The sequence below is a fragment of the Haliotis asinina genome, chromosome 2 (assembly GCF_037392515.1).
Source record: "Haliotis asinina isolate JCU_RB_2024 chromosome 2, JCU_Hal_asi_v2, whole genome shotgun sequence".
Classification (NCBI taxonomy): domain Eukaryota; kingdom Metazoa; phylum Mollusca; class Gastropoda; order Lepetellida; family Haliotidae; genus Haliotis; species Haliotis asinina.
This window is the reverse complement of record NC_090281.1, coordinates 79,107,096-79,132,935: the sequence shown is the minus strand read 5'-3', so window position 1 is coordinate 79,132,935 and position 25,840 is coordinate 79,107,096. Positions and strand designations below refer to the sequence as shown.

Genomic DNA, 25,840 nt, shown 5'->3' with positions numbered 1-25,840 from the left:
CTCATCCTTGCGGTTAGGGTTTAGGGTAATGCACTGTTTCTGATCCTTGGGTTAGAGTATCGACCTTTTCCAATCCTTAGGCACCTGACACTTCTTGAGAGGCAAACAACCCTTTATGATCTGTAAGGTTCAGGGTTAGACCTTACCTTAGGACAGTGTGATCTGATTACATGTATATCCACTGTAGACACATTTTGTCCCATATGGGACTTGCCAGTACAGTAAAGAATGAATGGAAAGGGAGTGGCATAGTGAGGCAGAAGTGCGAGAAATGAAAACAAGCCATTGTGCGCGACTGCTGTGCTAATGACCTGTTTAACAAGCACACATTAACTGTGGTGCTCGTGGTCTCGAGGTAGAGAATATGTCACTTATTATTGAAACCAATAATCCAGTTAAGTGCATTTGAGCCCAAGCAGAGCTACCTAATTATAAAGTGTGCCCAGTAATGTGCACTACTCCCCTTATTCCTGTGAGTAAACTTCACTATAATTAAGAACCAGTGAAAACAACAACTTATGCCCTGGAATGATACATTCTTGTCTCAAATTTCATTTTTTATGTTTTAGTTCAATTGAATTTTCACTATTTTACAGGACAAAAACACAAAACAAACCAAAAACAACAAAACCATGGTTCTGTAGCTCACTTATATTTCCTAGAGAGAAACATCAGCAGGAAAAATACAAAACAAGGCTGTTATCAGCATATATATCAGGCATTCATTGTGGTAGTAACCGTTGAAGAATGTGCAAGATCATTTACAATCACACACTCACCAGTCCAGTCAATGAATGCCAGGACCCTGAAAACAATGTTCACCAGCACCTCAATGACCATACATAATTACAGTATACTCTGTAACAATTATGTTCTGTGTCATTACAAGCCCCAAACATTCACTTTATAATAAGTGATAACAATGCTAAAGATCATCACAGGATCCTTAGATAAGTCACAAACACTCTCTATATTCAATGATTTCAACACTTTTTGGTCAATACAAAACCCCTAAACAAAATTCACTCACACAATATACAGTATTCACACTGGTAATGATTATCACAAGACCATCAATAAGAAACAGTCGCTTGTTATATTCAGTGAAAACACTGTTCATGGTCAATACAAAACACCTAAACAACATTCAATCATGCTAGATTCAGTATTAACATGACCATCATTCCACCCCTTGATAACACCCAATCACTCACTTTTTGTGTTGATAACACCCAATCACTCACTTTCTGTGTCTATCATGAGACCCCTATATAATACTATTATAAAGTTCGAAATTATATAACAAGTTCGGTTGATAATGTTTTACTCAGGTCAATAAAAAACAATATTGACCTCTACAAGAGGTTATCTTATCAAATAGTGATATTCAACTTCAAATATTAGGCTTACTATACATCATATCAACACTCTGGAAAGATATGTAACTGGAAACCATGACCCTTGACTCATTTTGCTTTCAAATGTATAGGGAGGCAACTCTTGCTATCAAATCATTTGCAGCATACTTTTAGCTGAAACTACGTCCCGAAATTGACCAAGAAGATGATGTCCATTGACCTCAGTGACATGACCTGTGCTCCGCCAACTTGGGACAAGAAGAACTTGCCCATCATCAGTGATCATGACCAAACTAATTTATTGACTTACTGTGAGTTTGATGAAATCCTCAAAACTATCCCTGTACCTGAGTCAACTGTTTCTGTGTCTGATAACAGTATGGTTGTACTTGATCACAACATGACAAATAGATTCATGTTTCAGATGCCTGGACCAGTTACAAATGCTTGTAATGTGACCATCAATTATAACATCTACATTTGGCAGTAATAAGGTAGCTAGATGAACAATCACCTATAACTTCAGACTGATGTTGAAATATTTCTCACTGAAAAGTTGTCTTTGATGTTGTTTCTGGTACAATTAATTATTTTGATTGTGGAAATATGATAAGCTGTATCCTGAAAGATGACACAGTGTGTGCATTAAAAGTTTAAGTTAAAGGCTGTTTCTCTTTCATTATATAATAAAACAATCATTGACTCTTGTAGAGGTCGATATTGTTTTTTCTTGATCTCCACAAGAGTCTTCAATTGTACGTCATAGACAACAATCATGTGATGGCATTTTGACCAATTGTGGTACAGACACAGTGTTCGAAATTAACTCTTTTTCGCAAGTAGCAAATACTTGATACCTGGTTTAAAAATAGGTTGCAAAATCCCTTAGCAGGTAGCAGCATTCTTTCGTATTGATGTTAACGTGGGGTGGACTAATTGATGAAGGTAAGCAATGTCACTAAATAATATCAAGTACCAAGTTGTTGCTACTGTGAGTTTTCTTCAGATAGCAGTATAAGATTTTGAATAGCAAATTTGCAACCTCAAAGTGTTAATTTTGAACCCTGAGATAAAATACTACTTGTATAATAAAACACTTTACTGCCTGCAGCTGTAAAGATATGAGTTAGAATGGTCTTCCGTAACTAATGCAGAAGTGACTAATGGCATCAGGTGGTCTGGCTTGCTGACTTAGATGACACCAGCCATCATATCCCAGTTGCATAGATTGATAGTCATGCTGTCCTTCACTAGACAGATTGGTCCGAACTTGATTATTTACAGACTGCGGCCACATGGCTAGAGTATTACTGAGTGCAGAGTTAAACAACAAACAAACATTGTTTGCACTAAAAGGTTTGACAGATTCACAAAAATAGACTGAATCCACCCTGGCACATTTAGCGATATCCCTGTTCAAGAATCTCAAGAATATTATTTCATACTGTCAATAATAGCCCAAGATCAGAAAAAATGACAATGAATTACACTGATTATTTCTTCACATTTTTGGCATCCTCTGATTCCTTTTTCCCCCAACTACCCTTCAAACATTTTGAAATGCAAGCTCAGCATTATTGTCTGTGCATTTCTCAAAACCAGTACTGCACACAAGTATCTGTTTCTCACATCAGTGACAGGTGATCAAAAGAGATCAAATCTGAACTATTATTGTACAAGGTAAAATATTCTAACATCGTATTTTAGTTACCGTTTAGAAGACATGTCAAGCATAAACATAAACCCCAGGTTAAAAAATTCAAGATATCAGCATGTATATTCACAGAACAATCTCATGTATCTCTGTTTGAGATGCCAGTTGATGTTGTCGGTTAGTAATAAAGAAATTTAACCTTTATAAAGATTATATCAGTGTTTGTCTTAAAGTTTGGTTTAAAAACTTTACATGTTTACAAAAGAAAATAGACTATCACAAGAACAGGTCTTTGTGTTTGCAGTGTCATGAGTATTTCATGAATGTCTTCAAGAGCACATCGGCTGCATGGCCAGGTGTGATGACTCCTCGAACCACCATTTTTTCCAGATGATCCATCTTCTTGGCCACACCCTCCTGTTTGTAGAATGCCTCCATGATGTAGTCTTGGATGTGGTTCCACATCCAGATCTTCAGTTGTTTCTCACGCTTCATTCGCAACTCACCGGACTCAAATGTTAATGTTTTGTAGTTCACCATTATGTTCCATAACTCAGGGATGCCCTCTTTGGTTAATGATGATATGCGCTTTACCTGAAGGACAATGTTTCCTTTATGTTAATCCTGTTCTCAACACCAGCATTACTAGTATGGCAGTGTCGTGCAAGCAACAAAATTAACACATGTGTTCACTTTGGCACATTTAGGGAAAAGTAACTTTGGCCTCTCAAAATCCAAAGATGGCAGCCATTTATTTTACACTTTTGTCGTTTCAACTCTAGCAGTTCGAGTAAAACTCCACTTTCCACACCGAAACATTTCTACAGAAATACTGCACCCTAAATGCATGCAAATTCAGAATGGCTTGTACTGTGGTAAGAGACACTCTCAAAATTCTGATGATTGAATTTTCATCTAACAAACTTTTAAATAGCCATCCCTCTCTGATATACAACATGGATGTAAAGATATGATAAGATGCATATCTCGACTGTATGGGTCCTATATGATATGTACCCTGATACACAACTTTCATTTTGTAAGCTCATATTCTCTCCCATTTTTTTATTGAATCATTAGTTTCTCTATTTCAGACAGCAAAAATAAGATAGTGTTGGAGAGAACCATATACGTTTGAGGGTACAGTGTAGATTCTGCTATTATAAGCTAGAAAATATATGAAAGAATCTGCATATAACAGGTTCTTAAACAGTTTCTGATATTATTAACCATTTTTAATTTCAGTGCATCTTGTCATGAATGCTATGTAAATCTATGTATGTACAGTATGACACGACTCGGATGCAAGATGGCCATTCATTCTTTTGAGCTGAATCATTTTGTATTCTGAAACTATCTTCAAACATTTAGGCACAGACTATTTTCATCACATTATTAAAGATCCCTTGAAAAAAATCCAGGTGTGCTTGATTAGAGATTTCTCCCTGCCTTCCCTCTATATGCCCAAGTTACATTATCGACTGAACATCAACAATCAGAGAAATAATTCTATGATAATAATGTGATATATTTCCTCAACACAGTATTTTCTTTAAACACACATTCCATTCTCCTCAAAATATATAAATCTTATAAGATAAAAGATTGCTTAACTTGTACTGATCTACCTTTGGTTTCCATACTTTTGACCTTTGTCTCATGAACTTGAGGGCACTGACATACTCGGCCTGTATCCGCCGTGCTGCTGCCACAAGATCTCCGTCACTCTTGTTTATGACCACCATATCGGCCACCTCAACTATACCCTTCTTTATACCTGCAAAATTGTGAACCGGGTAGTGATGACTATCATCTTGGTTATCAGGTAGAGTTGTAACGTTTAGACAAGATGGCCTACAGTCTCTTGTACGTGAGACAGGTGCACTCTGTGGTACTAAGTCACATGCTTGTCATAACCCCAATAATGCCAATGTAACAACTGAGGAGGATTTAGGTTACATAGTTGAAAAGTGTAAGGACCCCAAAGCCCTAGATTCATATAACATAGTTAAAGACCCTTATACCTTAAATCCTTATAACACAAGTTAAGATGCTAGGGCCTTAGATTCATATCACACAGTTGATTACCTTAAGGCCTTAGATGGATATAACACAGCTGAACATGGTCATAGATTCATATAACACAGTTGAAGACCCTAAGACCTTAGATTCATTTAACATTGATGAAAGTCCTGGGACTTTGATTCGTACAGGACAGTTGAAGACCCCAAGGCCATAGATTCACATAACACAGCTGAAGACCCCAGGAAGGCCTTAGATTTATACAACGTAAGTTAAAGACCCTGAGGATTACATGGTCAACTTTAGGGACAGCCAATATTAACAAACATTTCCTTGAACTTGAAGTGCAACCCCTCCTGTTGGTGGGTGGTAGATTAACAAAGGTGAAGACCTGAAGGATCCTATCACCTCCCTTGTGTTGAACACTGAATGACATTAACATACATTTCCTTAGCAGCTCACCTTGAAGTTCATCGCCTCCTGCTGGTGGGATGAGAAGACAGAACATGTCCACCATGTCTGCCACTACAAACTCGGACTGCCCAACACCTTCAAACAGGAGAAGAAAGACTTTACACCTCCACCTCATCACAATCAGATCATTGACTCCAAAAGATATCTCTCAGCATTAAGATCTGATGACATTTTAACTAATTGTGTCAACTGAATCAATGTAAAGGCTTGGATGTTCTCAGTACGATTGAGTAAAATGAACACTACTAAAGGATTAAATCAAATTATGCAATTAAAACTTTAAGAATTATTGTGTTGATATTCCATACACCCTGCTGTTTCAGATTGTTGGGATCTAAAACAAAACATGAGTTCCTCAAAAACATATTTCTTTTATTGTATAGGTACTTTTTGTCACTCAGCCTATCTGGTCACTTCATGTTAGGTTTAAATCTGCCAAGTTTTCATTGATGTGATATGACGTTACTGAAATAATTCTAAATCAAGTGATTGACTGGCCAGTCGACTGACCTCTCTTGCATCAGCGGTTATTCAACTTATTGATGAGCTCAGGAGACTGACTGATACTCATAAAAAATGAAACATAAATGTAAACAACATATGATAATTAGCTGTACATACCAACAGTTTCAACAAGAGTTACATCATAGCCTGCCCCCTCACAGAGAACAATAGCCTCATTGGTTGTCCGTGTCACCCCTCCAAGTTTCCCAGATGAGGGGGAGGGGCGGATGTAGGCGTTCATGTCTCGGGACAGCTCAGGCATCCGCGTCTTATCACCAAGGAGGGAGCCTACAAGACAGAGATAACATTATTCACACATTTCAAAAGCTTCAAAAACTTCTAAAGTAGAATTTACAAAACAGATTAATCATTGGCATACTTAACATATCTATGGAGAAATTAAAGGTAAGTCTGGTATACATATTCAACAGTGTTCTAAATGGAAATTTTGAAAATGTTTTGGGCATAGGTGACACATACAGGAATTTAAGATCATGACGTAAATGGTAACTTGGAAATTCAAAGGTGTAGAAATTCTGAACAGCAGAAATGACTTGTGGGATAATGTAGAATATCATGCCCAGGATGCCCTAAGAGATGATGATGATGATGATGATGATGATGGTGATGATGATGATGATGATGATGATGAACTTTACTTTACCTCCAGTTGTTGATGATGAGGGATCAACAGCAAGGACAGCTACCTTAAATCCCTTTTCTGTCAGAAACTTGCCAAAAGCCTCAATAAATGTACTCTTTCCAGCCCCTGGTGGTCCTGTCAATCCTTTTGAAGTGTAAAGAAAACACTTAGAATACTTAGTGGCCATTTTCAACAATAATTAGAAAAAGAATTAATATACTTGTAGACGTAAGAAACTATATGAATAACAACATCTTTTAGTTCGTAAGTGTGATGTTTCAATAACAGTTCATGTATTTGCAGGAATGCTTGACAACAGTACTAGAATCTGTATCAAAATACAAAAAAATAGTAACATTTCTAAAATAAAATTGGAAACATCTACTTAGATGGACAGTCTTACACAAGTATTTGAACGATCTCAAATAACCAATCAGACTTTACCGAAAGGAAAACAACTGAGGCAATCAACATCAAAAGATACTGACCCCTGATTAACAGAGACCAAGGTTACCCAATCCCCACAGCTTACGATGAGCTCATCAAACCACTCTAGCCTATTGTACAAACAACCCACTCTGTGTACTCACTGGCTTACTTAGTTATCATCACATTGTTAACTTGTATTTATACTAGGCTCTGTGCACTACTGGCTTCCATGTTATCCTTTTATCCATTGTTAACCCTTTGTCTTTATCATCACTTGTTAATTAGTTTATGTATATATAGCGCCTGTTCTCTCCCTGTATCATTTACACTTTGAAAACGATACAAGAACCTGTATCGAAACGTCGTGTTCAAGTATTAAAGAAGTTGTCATCCTGGTATACAGTTATCCTATTTACTTCCAACTTCTAAAATATGCCTCTCAAGCAAGTTGATACAATTTGGTCTGTACAGAGATCTATTTCTGTTTGTGATTTTTTTTTATTCCAAGTTTGGTCAAGTACCAGAGGTTAGCATGAGCATGTAAAAAATTAGGGTGAAGACAGTGGTCTTTCATTATTATTAATTATGATAATGTTTATAGGAAGCTTACCTATTCTAAATGACTGTGTCCCTCGTAGTGTATGTTTGGTCTTGTGTTTATTGTAGTCAAGTACTCTGGATAGCAATTGCTGGGCCTGTTTCCTCTTTCCTGGATGGCTGGACTCTATTAGTGTTATAGACCTTGCTAAACATGACCTGTCACCTCTTGTTAATCCCTTGAACAGCTTATGCACAAGTTCATCTTTATCACTCATGACATACTTAGTCTGTTCTTGCTTCTCTTCAGTCTGATTCACACATGTTCCGGAATGAAAAAAGTTTAGTCTCTCATTGTGTCCATTTATAATTTGTCTTGACTTAAGTGATGCCGACGATATACTCCTATGTATGTTTATGATATATTTATGCCATGATAACTGATGTTTCATGGATAAATTGCATGACACAGAGCCAAGGAATGAGATCATGTGATACCTGGCCATTTCTCTGAAACATAAATAGAGTTTAAATACTTTGTGACCACATATAATGATCAGTGTCAGGTCAGGTGATACGGTTAATAATAATGAGTATATTTTGTCCATACGCCTATATCAGCCGTAAAGGACGTTACTGACCAAATAAAAAAGCATCAGGGTTAAAATCATCCTATCATAGAGCTATACAGGCCCTGTTGCATTACGTTCCAACATTGGCAGCCAGGGCTAACGGGTTTTTGGCACTCTTGGCAAGTGGTTACCGTAGACTGACTTGAAATGACTGTTCCTTGAGCAAATCCCTAGAAAATAAGTAAAATGTCTATAAACTTGACTAGTACTAAAGTAATACTACAGTAGCATTACTTCATTCTTGGTGAACGAAAACTGGGGACATGAAAATCTAGTCATAATTTACATGCAAAAGAGTTACAGTGATGTACACTTCAGATTATCACACGCATCTCTTTCAATCTGAAATAAACCCCAAGGTTAATGTTAGTTAAAAGCTGTCAATTCCTCTAGTCGCCTCACCCTAAACTGTTGTTCACTTCCAACTGGAGAATATTCGTCTGCAAGTATATGAAACCGGAAGTAATGTGCGGTACTATTAGACGGAAGTAAATATACGTGCGATGGAAATAAGATGGAATTATTGATAATCGTTGACGGAGTACAGTTGTCATATTTGAGTAAAGATTTCAAAGGAGTGTATTTTATATGCAAACACTGAACAAAACCTCGAACTAAGATTTGACTGCGTATCTACCACGGTCTACCGGATGTTGTAGCAGACAACCAAAGAAAGCTCGAAACATAGGTATGTGTGTGTCTTGAGTTATTGAAGTGTACCTTTTGTCCCGACATTGTTGTTTCATTGTCAGTTCACGTAGGGTGGGTGATGCGTGCATTTCACCATGAACAAAATGAATGTTTTTGGGCAGCAAATGCTGGAGCTTTACAGGACACTCATTATCACTCTCACATCAAAAGCTACTTATCAAATGCTTTGTTTATGATCATATGATGATCGTGACAGATCAAGATTTGATCCCTTTGACATGTTTGAGGGCTTGACATATCGCATTAATCTTCCTCTCTGTACTCATATTTGTTTTGAAGTATATTTGCAGTGTTTGAATTTGCAAGATAAGTATCATGGTACGATTTACGTCACTACATATCAATATTGAATCAGGGACCATATATTATGCATTATGTGGTCTCAGATTGCATAAATTTCGACTAGAAGTGTTTCTTCGTTTTTACATTTTCAGATGTAAATGACAAAAGAAATCTCCAAATGCCTCATGTGCAAAAAGAAGACATACCGTGGGAAAAAGCAATGGCCCTATGGGATACATCAGTGCATATATTCAATCTCCTTTCGTGGTAATCATTGACGTGAATGCAGTTAACCATCAAAAATGACATTTCTGGCTCTGCAAGTGTTGTCTGCATATCACATTCATAACAGAGCAGGTTCTTTAGTGGCACGATGGGGGGAAAGAAAAATATTTCCTTTAAAACATCAAGGGTGTCTAAAAACCTTCTTGACCAATAATACTTCATTATCGTCCAGATCGAATCAGAGACTATTTCATCATAGATTATGTGCAGTGAAACCAAGAATGAACTTGCATGCCCCAAGATCTTTTCCTGTACTGCTGATCACTGGTGGCAGTGCATTATATTTTAGTCAAAACTATGCATCCAAGTGGAAACATAATGCATTGTGTGAGGAAATGAAGGGTGTCAACAAGCCATTCGCAAGATTCAAGAAACAACAGTTCATACTGTGGATGTACATGTATAATGTATACTTGGTCATCAGAATAATCATTCGTGCTAGTAGGTTATTTTTTACATTTACACCTTTACTGCTTATATATCCATTCACGTTAATAAGCACAAAACTTAAAAGTTTGTGGTGGCAAGTGCTACTTATAGCTGTTGAGTTCTCAGGACCAGCCTTTGTAAAACTTGGGCAGTGGGCCAGTACACGAAGAGATTTATTTTCCAAAGAGTTCTGTGATCGCTTTTCAAAGCTACATCACCATGCCAAAACACATTCATGGAAACACACTGCTTATTCCCTGGAAAGAGCGTATGGTCCACATTGGAGAAATATGATACTGTTTGACAACAAGGCTCAGCCAATAGGATCAGGATGTGTTGCTCAGGTGTGTAACACTGTAAACTTTTAAGTGATATTGAAAAAGCCTTTCTTGATATTTTTGGTTTCATTGATAATGACACTGAACTGTAGCATAATATTGCAGTTAGTTGTGTTATGATTCATTGATGTTGTTGATGTTTGCATTGTCAACTATGCAATGCTAGTGCATTGATACAAAACACATTTAGGTAATATATCATGATATTTATATTGTGAGGGTCCATTATAGGACACATTGATGTATCACCACAAGAGACAATATATCATGATGCTACTTACAAAATTTACTGAGGAAACTAATTAAAGTTAGTTAACAGATCGAATGCAAGTGACCGAGTACATTATGGTGGAAGGAATTTGTTTGTACCTGTTATCATTGTTGCATGAATGAAGGAGTTGTAAACTATTTTCAAAATATCACCTGGAGTCAATGATGTGGTAAAATGTATACCCATAGAAAATGGATTGGCCCATAGGGCTGGCTATAAAATAAAGTTGTAAGCCTGCCATGTAACTAGCAAGTAGCGGGCTTATGGGCAGATGCTATTTCATTCACTGCAAAGATAAGATAAAGTATAGGAAGATGCAAAAGTTTTTTCAGTGATGATATTAACTACATTGAATTGCTTGTGATTGCTTTGGTGTAGAAAAACTACTTCCTCATGGAAACTTCAGGCTGAAATTTTTATTTATTAGATCAGGGTATACTGAAAATGTTTGATGGTACTTTCTTGAGCTTTTACTGCTGAAATTTCAGTAGACCAACATCTTTTTAAATGTGAGACAAGTTCTCCTGTATAACAAATAAAGTCTCCATCATTGTATCTATCATATCTCTAGTGTAGAAAAATTAAAGTGTGAGGATATGTATTGTATTGCCACCTTGTATCGTGATGATAATCGTCTCGCAGGTTCCTTGCCAATACTTTCATGTATATTTTCTTGCTTCATTAAACAGATATCTGGATATATTGTCTTGCTACTTAGGCTATGATGCACAGCTCTAACTGCAGCATTATGGCTTATTGCAAAATATATCATTTTCCTTGAGTCATGTATTGGATGGTCCTTGGGACTCATTCTCTTAATTTTCAGGGGTCGTGGACTCCAAAAATGGGGATCCCAGGCATCTGAAATAATAGATATTATGTTGAATACACTATAATTTACTTGAAACTGAAAAATGTGAAATATGTATAAAATAGATATGAAAATTATTGTATCACAAGGGATGCACAATCCCTAACTGTGCCGAAATGTTTAAGACTACAAAATTTAGGAAATGTAATGCATTAGAGAAAATGTTAAGTAAGTTACACTATTTTATTACTTATGGCAGCCTCATAGTTAGTGTAAACACCTCTGAAATATGTTATTGGGGGTACCATGGACTAAAAGGTATGATCTTTAATTCATTTATTAGTAGGCAATATGCACTTTCAGTAGGCAAAATGACAGGCATTCATTATGCCTTCAGTCATATCGATAGAGAGCAGAAAATTGCTGCACAACGGAAGTTCAGTTAATTTCGTTTCACTTTGTTTACCTAACAGCTGATGGTATCAGTTAAAATATGACCAAAATATAATTATAGAGGCATTATCTTTCAATTCAAAATTGTAACTTCCTTTGTGAACATTAATGTGCTTTTTGTGGTCTGCCATATAGCTGGAATATTGCTGAGTGAGGCGGGGAACTAAACTTACTAAAGCTTGTTTGTTGTGGTATCATTTTAGGTATACAAAGCCTTCCTACGAGGAGATAAACTGGGTGCTCTGGATCTGGAGAAAATACAAGAGGATATTCATGACCATGATGTGGCTGATGATGTTCTGTCTGAACATAGGACGTTTGCAGTTGGTAAAATACCCAGGAGAAGTATCCATTACTGACAATAATTAAAGCATCATGTTATTATGTTGCTGTACATATCTTACTAGATATTTCATATTATTCAGGTTAATAGCAAGTGATAATTTTTTGATCTGCATTCTAGAAGTTGATGAGTGAAAAATGAAACACACATCTGTATGGACAAGAACTTCTTGTTTATTACATTAAGCAATGTTTCAATGTATATTCTTACATCATTATCAAGCTTAATGTAATAAACTAGAAGTTTTCATCCATAAAGTTGTATGTTTATTTTTTTATCCCCCCAGTTTCGTTTCCGGAGCACAACTCGAAAACTATTGAATATCTTTCAGCAAAACTTGGCAGATATTTGAGGCAGATCACAAAGTGGTGCCTTTTGCTATTTACAATGTTTTGGCACTTATATTTTCCCTGGTTTCCATTGAAACAATTCTGACTTAGTCTCAAAATGGAAGGATAGGCTTTGTTTCCAGAGCACAACTCGAAAACCATTTCATATTTTTCAACTGATCTTGGCAGATATATGAGACAGATCTTGAAGTGGTGCCTTTTGCTGTTTACAGATGTATGGCATTTATATATTTTTCATGACTTTTGACTTTCATGGAAACAATTCAAACTTAGTCTTAAAAAAACATCAAGTAACTGTCAGATGATTCGTCCGTTTAAATATAGGTGGGGGGGGGGGGGGGGCAAGGTGGGGGAGAATATGTCAACTTCTGATCTTGTTTTTAAACTGAAAAAGAATATTTACATTTTTAATTAACAATTTTTTAAATTTATATTGTGATCTAAATACAATATTTATTTAAATATAAATTATATGGTAGCTTCTGTGAGGGTTGATAGTATTATTGAGAGAAATGCATCCTTTATGTTTAGAGAAATGTAGTGTAACAGTGTGCCTTTAATGTTTTGATACAGTTTGGATATTTCAGTTATGTGATAACTGTGTATTTGTTCTTTTAGATAATTTTGTTTTGATCATTGCTTTGCAGGTGTTGAGATTGAACATCTTACTCAAGCTTTTAGGAAACAGATTAACAGGAATGCATCAGGTATGAGAAGTTCTAGGGTAGGTTAATATGCATGATATAGTAGCAGGGCTCCAGATATTTTTCAACATCAGGAGTACATACACCTTATTGTTTCAACATCAGGAGTACATACACCTTATTGTTTCAACATCAGGAGTACATACACCTTATTGTTTCAACATCAGGAGTACATACACCTTATTGTTTCAACATCAGGAGTACATACACCTTATTGTTTCAACATCAGGAGTACATACACCTTATTGTTTCAACATCAGGAGTACATACACCTTATTGTTTCAACATCAGGAGTACTGGAAAACTTAGGAATACATTTAGAACACTGAATGAAATTCAGGAGTATCAGTAGTTTTGTGTTTGTTTTATATATGCACCACAGCATTGCTTCTCTTGTGTAAACAGGTCAATAAACAATAAAACAATACTTTTTCAAATAAATACGTCAGATGATTTTAAGAGCATGCACCATAGCTGTGGTGTGTATCTGCTATGTCCTCTAAATTATTTTCTACCTGCATATGTTTTTATCTGTGCATACACTGATACAGCCCTGTAGTAGTAAAGAGGATGTGACAGATATATTACACATAAAAGTGTGGCTGGATTATTTTAATTAGGTGAGAGTGAGTTTTTGTAGTGAGTTGAGAGTGGATGACAGCTGAGTGATTAATTTATTTTTTGCTTACTTTACATTGTAGGAATAGGAATCAAATGATGTAATAACATTTGTCTCTAAAATTCAGGTCATTGAACATTTTCAAAGCTAGGGCATTAGTGGAAAGTTAATGTACATTAGTTCAAAATGCCATTTAAGAAAGCTGGTCAGTCAGTTGAAATATTTCCCTTCCTTATGTTCCTAGTTTGAACATGACAGATATAAGTTTTCTTGTATGGTGAGACTCTTTCATGATTCATATTAAATTTATGTGTACAATATTTGGAAAAATGGCCATAAGAATCAATCAAGCTTTCCTGTCTGTTTAGGCATAAGATAATCAAACACAAGATTTCACCAGATGGGTTTGATTCTCCTTGGATGTGTTTGCTGATGGATTTAAGTACGGAGTATGTTATTTCAGATTTTGAGTTAAGGTTGATTTATGTGTTTTCAGTGTGTGTTGGCATTTCTGCAGAGATGAATTTGTCTTGCATATGATATATGATTATGTTTAATTAAAAATCTTAATGAGGGGGTATACTGAATTATTTTCAGATGAACATTTAGAGTTGTACATAGAACCAGGAGTGGTGGCTACAGATTTCAGTGATAATTGTCTACTTCCTGTTGCAATAAAGGTAATGGAGTGTGTGAGTGAGTGAGTTTAGTTTTGTCGCTCTCAGCAATATTCCAGTTATATGGCGGCGATCTGTAAATAATTGAGTCTGGACCAGACAATCCAGTGACCAACAGCATGAGCATTGATCTGCACAATTGGGAACTGATGACGTGTCAACCAAGTTAGCGAGTCTGACCACCCGATCCCGTCAGTCGCCTCTTACGACAAGCATGGGTTGCTGAAAGCCTATTCTTCCCCCAGACCTTCACGGGTCAAAGGTAATGGAAGTGTTATGAACTTTCCTAATGACTTTTAGTAAACTGAGCTTGTAGGTAGCAGTTCAGATGCACCAGTCATTTAAGTGGATGTATTGCTGACAGGGTTAACCTCTTTGGTCATGTGGACAAGGTGTCTGACTTTGGCTCCATCGTTCGAATCCCAGAAAATCTGTGTTGGAATTGTTCTTCAGCAACCCATGCATGCAAGAGGCAACTAACAGGATGAGATGGTCACTTGATTGTCTGGTCCAGAATCAAATATTTACAGACCCTTGCCATAAGGCTGGAATATCATTGAGTGTAGCATAAGACAACAAACAAACAAACTGAGACTTCCAAAACTTTGCATAATATACTGACAGACCTTTATTTTAATGGAAGATAGTTAGAAGCATTACTCACTCACTCATTCTCTTTGTGCAGATATTACACCCCAATGTACATGCTGTGTATGGTCGTGACCTTGCACTGATGAATGTCATGGCAAGCTGCATGGAGTTTGTATTTCCAAGTCTGCGCTGGATCAGCCTGACTGAGTGTGTTGCAGAGTTCGCACAGTCTATGAAAAAACAGGTAAATCTCTGATGAAACTGTTTCTTATCCTCTTTAATGGATTAGATGTGATGTTTTGGTGTAGATCCTGAAATGTTGCATCTATTGCAATAAAGAAGATGTCTGTCCATACAAGGTATTCTCCTGCATCATACCAGCTTCTAAATGACACTTAAAGAAGTCAGAAGCAGTGTTCAGTGCCATGTACCTGTCATACTTGTCACAGTGATTAATTTATATTGTCTATTATTCCTTGCACATGTTTGTAAATAATTGTGGAAAGAATAGTATTTGAAAAATGATATTTACCCTAAAACTATATATATATTCATACAGGTACATGATCACATGTCTACCCTCATCACAAGCTGTGACAAAATGTTTATATAAAACAGTGTTTTATTTTGTTCATCTGCTGTCAGATGAATATGCATCATGAGGCCCGCTGTCTTGACAGACTCGCCCTGGATTTTCTCCATCAGGAACACATCCGGGTCCCCTGTCCCCTCTGGCCTCTGGTCACAAAGAACATCCTGGTAGAAACATTTGAGGTAAAGGGCTTACTATTGATTTAATGCTTGAAGGTTAGCTGTACATTAAGAAGTGCCTGTCTTTCAGAAAATGCAGAGAATAATAGAGTATCAATGTCAACAATTCCTGTAAATGTTGGCATTCAGTAACTAGGTAAGAGGTAAGTAAGAATGTTTCTTCTCATGAGTTATTCATTTGCCACTCAGGGGTAGCCTAGTGGTTAAAGCATTTGGCTCGTCATGCCGAAGACCAAGGCCAATTCTCTGCTGGAATATTGCTAAAGCAGCATACAACTGAGCTCACTCACTATTCTTGTCAGCAGAACAGTTTTAGCAGCTGATAGTAGTAAAGTATGGGTGATCTTGTGTTCTGACACTATTAGGCTTTCTCTTAGACTCACTGTCATAGGCAAAAGGGCGAATGTCATTTTGATTGCAGCATGCACTGCTTAGATATTGCTAGAAAATACTGTTAACTGCTGTGTAAAACTATATAAACCGTTCATATCTATTCTGGGGTTCAGGAAGGTGAGCCAATCTCGAACTTTCTCAGTGAGCAGGACACCAAGATGGAAGGACTGAGGAAAAGGCTAGCACAGCTTGGGGTGGATGCTCTTCTACAGATGGTATGTTCAAATGTTTGATGTTGGATAAAAAATCTTAAATCCTTAAGTTTTGGGGTGGTTTAATGGCTCTGCAAGTTTTCCATCTGTCTTATGTTATTTCTCAATGTTTTATGTAGTAAAATAAGCATAGTCTCTTATTCTTTTTCACAGACTCTATTTTTGCCACTCAAACTGTGAACTTTTCAATACCCATTTGTCATTTCTTGTCGATATATTCCTGAATACAGTTCTGCCTTATTTGACGTTGTCTACAGGACTTCTATTACATTGTATAATGAAAGTAAAATAATAAACAATGTCAGTTTTCAGTCATCACAGTGGTAAACAAGTTTCACAAGACTGTAATTACTGTAGGAACAGAGTTGGCTATGATTGCAATACAATCAGAACAGTGAAAATAGTCCAAAACTCACCCTTCTATATTTTTACCTCTTTGGCCTATGTCATGAACACAGCAAATCTAGAACTGAACTATCACTGCAGTCCAGCATATCCAAGGGAAGCAACTCTGCACAAGGAACTGATTCTGATCTCCCTCAAATATTTCAAATGTCCTCCAAAATGTCTGTCAGAGATACCTTGTACATCCATCCTCAGAGAGATATGAAACACGTTTCTTCATTCCAGGTTTTCGTTAACAACTTTGTCCATGGAGATTTACACCCAGGCAATATACTTGTACAGAATGCTAAAGGTTTCAAACAGGTATTGAAGCATTTATGTTTCCTATGTAGGACCCTGTTGTCTGGTGCAGTTTATGAAAAATAAGACCCACCTGAGGAGGAAAAATTTCTTAATAGACACACAGCTTCATTATTGCAATAGATGTGATGCTGTCTATCCATAAAAAAAGTGTTCCTCTTCATGATATTGCCATTAAAGTAGATACATCCCAACTGCACAAATATTTTGGAACAGTTTCAGTTGTCATATTGATTTGATCATTAATGTTTTGACCATATTGGAAACAGAACACTTTACAAGTATTGCTGAGTCATTCTTTTGGTAAATGTGATTAAATTTTCAAACAGTATTGAGTTTGTTGTGGAACTGATGGGGTCTCGTGCAAAATGTACCTTTCCTTACCATGCTTTTAAATTCTCAGAGACTGTTTTTTTCTGTCAACTGCATTTCTTCTAAGGTGGAGAAAACTGGATTGGAATGTGTGTCTCTTCTTATGACGATGTCATGTTTTGGTCAGTTCTGTAGAAAGTGATGCAAATTTTTATTAATTACTTTGGCAGAAAATAACAGCCAAATGAATTATTTTCCACATTGGTTTGAGCTGCTACCTTCTTTAGCTGTCAGTCCATAAGAAACTGAAAGTAATAGTTTAAACAACTAATATATAGAATGCTTTTATGTGTGTGGCACTGTGTGTGTGGTAATGTGTGTGTAGTGTATGTGTGTGATTCAAATGAGTGTGACTACCAAACTGTGTGTGTTTTTAGTGTGTGTGACACTGTCATAGCTTGTATGTTTTGAATGTGTTTGACACTGTCATAACGTTTGTGTTTTTAATGTGTGTGACACTATCATAACTTGTATGTTTTGAATGTGTGTGGCATTTTCATAACTTGTCTGTTACAAACATGTCAGTTATTGCCCTAAAAATGTGGTTGTAAACATGTGTCACTCTGTTATGACTTGTGTGTGTTTTGTAGCAGGATAACAATAAACTTCTTGTTGTGAACGTTTGTGACACTGTTATGACTTGTGTGTGTTATAGCAGGAAGACAATCACCTCGTGGTTGTGAACGTGTGTGACACTGCTATGACTTATGTGTGTTGTAGCTGGAAGACAATCAACTTGTGGTTGTGAACGTGTGTGACACTGTTATGACTTGTGTGTGTTGTAGCAGGAAGACAATCAACTTGTGGTTGTGAACGTGTGTGACACTGTTATGACTTGTGTGTGTTGTAGCAGGAAGACAATCAACTTGTGGTTGTGAACGTGTGTGACACTGTTATGACTTGTGTGTGTTGTAGCAGGAAGACAATCAACTTGTTGTTTGAACTTTTGTGACACTGTTATGACCTGTGTGTGTTGTAGCAGGAAGACAATCAACTTGTGGTTGTGAGCGTGTGACACTGTTATGACTTGTGTGTGTTGTAGCAGGAAGACAATCAACTTGTGGTTGTGAACGTTTGTGACACTGTTATGACTTGTGTGTGTTGTAGCAGGAAGACAATCAACTTGTGGTTGTGAATGTGTGTGACACTGTTATGACTTGTGTGTGTTGTAGCAGGAAGACAATCACCTCATGGTTGTGAACGTGTGTGACACTGTTATGACTTGTGTGTGTTGTAGCAGGAAGACAATCACCTCGTGGTTGTGAACGTGTGTGACACTGTTATGACTTGTGTGTGTTGTAGTAGGAAGACAATCAACTTGTGGTTGTGAACGTGTGTGACACTGTTATGACTTGTGTGTGTTGTAGCAGGAAGACAATCAACTTGTGGTTGTGAACGTTTGTGACACTGTTGTCACTGGACTGGTGCAGACTGAGTGCCCAGTGAAGCTAGTGTTCCTTGACTGTGGGATCACCACGTCCCTCAGCAAAGATGACAGACTAAAGTTCAGGGAGGTCTTCACAGCAGTTGTGAAAGGGGAGGTAACTTCACTTCATTTCCATAATTAGAGTGAAGGTTGGTTGGTTCTGTGGGTACTAGCCTGTGAGCTTGTTTACTACCATGACAAGTGTCTTGGCTGTTGGCTTAAGAAACATACAATATGATTGTCTCTTTGTTGAGAATTAGCTGATCGCAAAAAGATGTTCATATCAGTTATGGCAGTGATTCTAGTTTGGTGTAGCATCACTTACATGAAATGCACAATAGCTGCATTTTCTTCCTCACAAAGAACAAAAAGTACTTGACTGACTGATTCACCTATTTTTACATTTATTCGCGTAGCAAATATAAATCATTTCCTTATATAAATCTATGATGAAATGTGCATTTGGATAGGAAGTGTGTCTAACAGAAAAATAATATACAGGATTTTCTCTCTTTTGTTCATTTTAATAGCCTTAGATCTTATTTAGATTTTTAAATATGAATCTTTGACAAAGCAAAAAATATTCTTTATGCATGTCAGGAAACACCCTTAATACCTTAATAATTTCTGATTACATCTCAACAGAATTTCCCTTTGCGAAATTTTTGTAAATTAGGCCCTCAGGCAAAAATGTAACTGTACAAAATTAAATGAAAGTTATTTTTCGTCTCTAACTTTGTTTCAAGGGACCCTGACAGAATGTATTAGAGGAATGTGCAAAATGGTTAACTTGAACTTTGTAGTTTGGTGACTCAGTTCTAAAGTTCCCTTTAAGTACTGTTAGTAGGAAGTTATCAGAGTTCATGACAGAGTTCATTCAGGCAGTTTGATGGCTGATGACATAAATGTTTTATCACAGTCCAAATTTCAACATACAGACTTAAATGCTTACCTTCACATTGCAGTTTATTGCAGTAGTGATTACTGTGTCACTATGTGTATAACAATGTATTACTTTCATTCTTTAGTCACATACCATCTTTTGTTGTTATTGTAAATAAAGCTGCGATTGTTTCTGGTAATTTCTAAATTTCAACTTTTCAAACCTGTTATGTGATAAATTCAGTCTATTCCTACATAGAGAATTTGCATTATGTTGAATTTGCTGTAATATGCTGGTACTTTCCAGACATGTGAATGTGATTTGCGTGGTGTGTATGGAGTTTTGTGAAATTAGTTCATGTGTTGACCTAATTTGCACACGTATCAGATTTGGATACCGAGTTTATCACATTGCTTTATTGCACCGATAACACCCTCCATAACATGAAAAATAGCATTCTTTAGCATTGGCATTTGTATTCTGGTACATCCTGTAGTATAGTCACTACCATATAGAAATTTTCTCTCTATTGCGCAAATGTAATTGTGCTCCAGTTTGCATGCGATTCACTGACCAACTGACCTCATATTCATTATGTAATTTTTGAACGGGTCAAGGAATTATGTGCCAGGATATGAGAAGGGTCATAGAAAAATATGACAATCATTTGTGGAGGGTCATCATTTTCAGTACAATAGTACATAAACAAATCTGAACCAGCACCTCTGTAAATGACCAGTTGCTCCTGATTAAAGTATTTTTGTGTCTCAATTGCAAGTAGTGAGGGTTTTGAAATATTCCAGGGAGAGGTGGTTGCAGATTTGTTCCTGAACAAGACAGCCCATGTGGAGTGTTCTGACCCTGAGGCCTTCAGACAGGACATGGCGGCGGTGGTGATGAAGGCTCGAAAGGCAACTCTCTCCTTGTCCCAGGTGAGGGGACAGAGAAACATGACTCTAACATGCATTGAATGAAGTATACAGCAGACAGTAATATTTTACCTAATTCATGCACATTGCATATAGATTGCATATTTTGTTTTGGATCTGACAAAAGAAAGTCAGCATCCCATCAGGAACTGGAACATCAAATTTTCATGCCCTTATGTTTTGTATGTGTGAAATCCTTTGGAAATAGGAGGAAATATTTTGCCGAGGTGAACAGTCACCATCTTCATGTGGTCAGACTGTGAATTCAATGGGAGTAGGAGGAAAGATCTGGCTGGGCAGAAACATCCTGCTTTCATGTTCAGTGTATGTGTGAATATGAGTATGGTTTTGCACCATTTTCAGCTATATTCCAGCAATATCACAACAGGCAACACCACAAATGGGCTTCACACATTGTACCTGTGTGGGGAACTGAACCTCGACGTGTACTGTTTATGTGAAATCCATTGGTAGTGGGAGGGAGGATCTGGCTTGGCAGAACCATCCCACTTACATATTCTGTTAGTGTTACAGGAGGTGTGGGGATCTGGCCTAGTCTGAACTGTGTTCAGTAGGAAGATTTAGTTTCGGCTATATTGTCTCCAAGGAAATATTTAACATGGTAAATCTGTCCTAAGTGAGTGAGATAGCGAGTGAGCATGGTTTTATGTTGCCGTTAACAATATTCCAGCAATTCACAAGGGACATGTACACAGCTCTGTACTTCACACATTTTACTATGTGAGGAATTGAACCTGGGTCTTTGATGTGATGAGCAGTCACTTTAACCATTAGGCTACCCAACTGCCCTTCAAACTTATTTGAACATACCAATTTATGTTCTTTTATCTCAGACCATACTGAAACGTAATGTTAGTCTGGTAACAAATATGATTAAATTGTGTAAAGTGTAAAACCAGGTCAGTGATACAAAAAGCAAGAAATTGATATGTCAGTCTAAGTAAACTTAGTCTCAGTACTTTTCACTACATTCCACCACTGAGTCTAAGAAAACCTAATGGGAGGTTGCATCAGGTAACCATTGAGTGACCCATGACCGTCCACTATACAGTTGGAATGCTGCTATGTGTGGTGTTAAACAACAAGCAAAAGACATTGTTTTGAGTATGGGAAACATTGTGGAAATTCCACTTATTTAGAACATATTGATTTTTCAGATACATGTTGCGGAGTTGTTGTCTGAAGTGTTCCGGGTTCTGAGGATTCACCGTGTGAAGCTGGAGAGCAACTTTGCCAATGTGATTCTTGCGATAGCTGTGTTGGAGGGACTTGGGAGGTCACTTGATCCTCACCTGGACATCCTGGAGAAGGCCAGGCCCATTCTGATACGTTACTCACTGTTTTGAGATGCAATACACCGCTTTAAGCGTTCAAGGACCCCACATTCCGTGAACTTAGATGTTTCTGTGTGTCCAGCATGTTTCATTCCCCTTGCCCTAAACATTGCCCTGAACTTTGAAGTCTGGTAGAAAGAAAACACATTGAGGAACGTTACAATGACATTCATCTTGTGTATCCAGCATCATTTCACGTTATCACCACATGCAAACACAATGCATGGGAAGCATGTGTACAACGTGGGAGCCTCCTACACGTGCATGGGGTGTCATTTCGAATCTTAGCATTTTTCAAGCAGGTGGATAAATCACTGTAGACCATTTTTTCCGCTAATTTTGTTGCATCTGTGCATGGTCAGGGTTTTCAAGGTGAAATCACACACTACTGACTGAAAATTGTAAACCTGAAATTTTCATGTCATGCTCCAGGCACCTAACAAGGGGCATAACTGAATGAACAGCTTTGCTTTGAATGCAATCCATGTGGTGATGCATTCTCAAACCATCCATTATTATTGTATCAACATTGATTCAATCCCATATATCTCCTAATTTCGAGAATCGTACATTGAAAGTAAAGTTCCCCTACTTTGTATGAAGAATGAAGAGTATATAAGCTATCAATATAAAATCATAAAACTCCTGGTTTTCAACTGAAAGAGTTTAAATATTATTTGACAGAATGATATTATTATGATGATTACTAGCAGTGTTAGATGAAATTTTTAGTGGGTCCAAATTGATGAAAATAATGTTTCTGGACCCCCTCCAATGTTAAATAGATGGGCAGATGTAAAACAGAGGGGGGTCCTCACTGAATTTGTTGAGTCAAAACCCTCTCTTGAGCCAAGACTGTTACTAGTATATACTTAATCATGGTTCTTAGTGTCACTGGGTGTCTTCTTACACGCTGACACACCAGAAAGTGAATGGCTTTGAACAGAAAGAGTTTTAATTTTACATAATTGTATTATTATGAGGATTATTTTTTAACTTTTTACTTTTGATATTTTTAGAAGTCACAAACTTTCTAAACTAGGTTAGTTTTTTAAGAGATTATAGTCCAGTGGTGTCGATATTGATGTCACACATGGAGAAGTGTACCTTGCTTGTTAAATCTGTAATTTATTGTGTACCAGTATATAATAAAATGATAAATGAGAAAGTGTTCTTTTAGAAACAACGTTCATATCATTAATCAGGTGTTTAATTTGTTATGCTACAATTTTGTGAGTATGCCTGAACTATATCTTCAACATCTTCTAATTTAATTTCAGTCCAATCCATTCCACTGCATGAAGGTGTTAAAACCTGCATAGAATGTGACAACCAGCCAGTTTGAATGAAGGATGCAAGGGTTGATGAGCCAGTCAGTCATCATCTTTCTAAAACAGTATGGCTTCATTTTATTCACATACCACGGAGGCAGTAGGGTAGCCTAGTGGTTAAAGCATTTGCTTGTGATGTCGATAGCCCGGGTTCAATTTCCTACATGGGTACAATGTGGGAAGCCCCTTTCTGGTGTCCCTGGTGTGATTTTGCTGGAATATTGCTAAAAGCAATATAAAAGTAAAACCCAACTCAGTCTATCATTATCCATCCTTGATTCCATGATATAAAATCCTCAGATTGGGTGAGGATGCCCTGGTACTAAAAAATAACCTGTATGTGATTATGATCATTTATTGTTTGCATTTGGGTTTCTCAGAGCTTGTTTCTGAGGGAGAAGTCATACATGCAGGTTTGACATGTTCCCTCACTCATACATGGATTAGGAGTCTTGACAATGAATGGCGGAATAGAAAGTCTGACTGATGCGACATCATGTGGAAGTATTGTGAGATCTTCATGCAGCAATGTGTTGTATAAAATTAATTGAACGAGGTTGATTTGATTCTTGCACTTCAATTGTCACTTGGTTACTTTGACCACCAGGAACTTGCAAACCATTTATGCAATATGTAAGTTTCAGTAACCTGAAAATACCACTTTTATAGAATTACAGTTTTATTTATATTTGTCATTGTTATTTGTTATCTTTGAGATACTAAAATAAAAAGTAATGCATATATCAAGCATATGAATAATAAAATGGTCATGTGTTGTAAGTTTTTTTGCATTTTGTACCTGTGTTAGAATTGATCTTCTTCAACCAATGCTTGTCTGGAGGCAACTATCCAGGATTGAGTTATCACGCCTGCCATCTTGGTAGATATATCTAAATGGCATAGTTTGATGCTCATGCTGTTGATCGCTGGATTGTGTGGTCTTGATTATTTACAGATCATTGCCATATAACTTGAATATTGTCACTGCAGCGTAAAGCAGCAAACCAATTTAGCATTTTGTACAGGACACCTCATGTATCACACATTTGTACAGTAAACAATTATCTCATTTTTAAAAAATGTATCGCATATCTCATACTTGCAGAGTATATATCTCGTATCTCATACTTGTACAATAAACGTCATGCATCTCACAATGTAGAATTAACATTTTTCTCATAGATTTACCTTAAACATGACATGAGGTATATTACTTGGGTATGAAGTCAGACTGTGTCATCAGACAATACAGTGTTGGCAATGAAATATGATACAACATAATATTGGTGGAAAGAATGAATAATCATCAGACAGTAATATTTCATAAATGATAGGTGATAAATCAGACAGAATGATTGTTGCTAATACAATGACACAATCAGCGAGGTGACTAATGGGATTGGGTGGTCAGGCTTGCTGACTTGGTTGACACATGTCATTGTATCCCAAATGCATAGATTGATGCTCCTAATGTTGATAACAGGTTTGTCTGGTACAGACTTGAGTTTTTACAGACAACCACCTTTTAGCTGTAATGTTTCAGAGTTTGGCATAAAACTAAACTCACTCATCATTACGTACGACCACCATTGGCAGATACAAAAGCTGAAATGGTAAAGGAAGTGGAAAAATAAATAATATGGAAAAACTTTCACTTGTCAATGCAGCTCTGTCTGAAATTAAACCCTGAAATTAAATCTAGTTGTAAGAAAAAAAAACACCCAAGCATGAAGACGACTCTGAAAAAACTGCCCCTGCTGATGTCTCACAGCCATGTTGCTCTCTGTGCTTACAGAGCCTGAAGTGTCTTTGTGAAATGACAGCATTTGAAAACTGTCAGTATCTGACAGCATCTGAAGGGTGCTACTGCTTTTATTGGTAGTGGGTGTTCTTTGCTTAGCATACTGTGTCTCAATGTCAATGTTTAAAGTCGCTGAATATCTTCACCTAATAACAATAATAATAATGATAATATCTGCACCTAGGATCCAATGCAATACTGTTCTCTGGTGTTACATTATTGCCTTGATGGAATTGTATGTTCAAAGGTGCCACCAATAGGTACATACATTAACTTTTCTGGTACCCATTCTAAACTGCTGGGTGGACTGAGAGCAATGTGGACGAAGTTTGTCATTCTTATCCACTTTCACCAAATATGAACAATCCATCCCCCCAAAATCCATTTTCTTCTGATTTTCATGTTTAATGTTTCCTTTACATGTATTTTTAAGAGGGTCTTTCTACAATATTTTAAGAAAATATAGAAATATAGACACATTTTATCCTCTGAATTTGGTGATGTTGCTGTAAAAGAAGAGACCTGTGAGACAATATAATAATCAG

The 25,840-nt window shown here is 36.9% G+C and overlaps 2 protein-coding genes across 2 annotated transcripts; one reads left to right on the top strand and one right to left on the bottom strand.

The window, feature by feature from the left end:
- Window positions 1-636: 636 nt before the first annotated feature.
- Window positions 637-8,718, bottom strand: LOC137272907 (methylmalonic aciduria type A protein, mitochondrial-like). The gene is made up of 7 exons (XM_067805327.1): window positions 8,656-8,718; window positions 7,695-8,131; window positions 6,677-6,799; window positions 6,130-6,300; window positions 5,497-5,583; window positions 4,641-4,789; window positions 637-3,606 (listed from the first exon to the last, which is right to left on the bottom strand). The coding sequence occupies exons 2-7, from the start codon at window positions 8,125-8,127 to the stop codon at window positions 3,319-3,321; spliced, it is 1,251 nt and encodes a 416-aa protein (XP_067661428.1). The 5' UTR covers window positions 8,128-8,131; window positions 8,656-8,718; the 3' UTR covers window positions 637-3,318.
- A 178-nt stretch (window positions 8,719-8,896) lies between these two features.
- On the top strand, window positions 8,897-24,271 carry LOC137274389 (uncharacterized aarF domain-containing protein kinase 2-like). Its single transcript, XM_067807547.1, has 12 exons — window positions 8,897-8,941; window positions 9,399-10,304; window positions 12,037-12,160; window positions 13,174-13,233; window positions 14,447-14,529; window positions 15,212-15,361; window positions 15,763-15,891; window positions 16,395-16,496; window positions 17,124-17,201; window positions 18,938-19,111; window positions 20,683-20,811; window positions 21,987-24,271. The coding sequence occupies exons 2-12, from the start codon at window positions 9,549-9,551 to the stop codon at window positions 22,173-22,175; spliced, it is 1,974 nt and encodes a 657-aa protein (XP_067663648.1). The 5' UTR covers window positions 8,897-8,941; window positions 9,399-9,548; the 3' UTR covers window positions 22,176-24,271.
- Window positions 24,272-25,840: the final 1,569 nt, after the last annotated feature.

Excerpts from the sequence above, each read along its gene's own strand:
- LOC137274389 (XM_067807547.1), top strand. The coding sequence starts at position 9,549 with ATGACATTTCTGGCTCTGCAAGTGTTGTCTGCATATCACATTCATAAC. Across the intron at positions 15,362-15,762 it reads CACAGTCTATGAAAAAACAG|ATGAATATGCATCATGAGGC; the intron begins GTAAATCTCTGA and ends ATCTGCTGTCAG. Across the intron at positions 20,812-21,986 it reads CAACTCTCTCCTTGTCCCAG|ATACATGTTGCGGAGTTGTT; the intron begins GTGAGGGGACAG and ends TTGATTTTTCAG.
- LOC137272907 (XM_067805327.1), bottom strand. The coding sequence starts at position 8,127 with ATGGCCAGGTATCACATGATCTCATTCCTTGGCTCTGTGTCATGCAAT. Across the intron at positions 6,800-7,694 it reads GACACAGTCATTTAGAATAG|GATTGACAGGACCACCAGGG; the intron begins GTAAGCTTCCTA and ends ACACTTCAAAAG. Across the intron at positions 6,301-6,676 it reads CTCATCATCAACAACTGGAG|GCTCCCTCCTTGGTGATAAG; the intron begins GTAAAGTAAAGT and ends TCTGTCTTGTAG.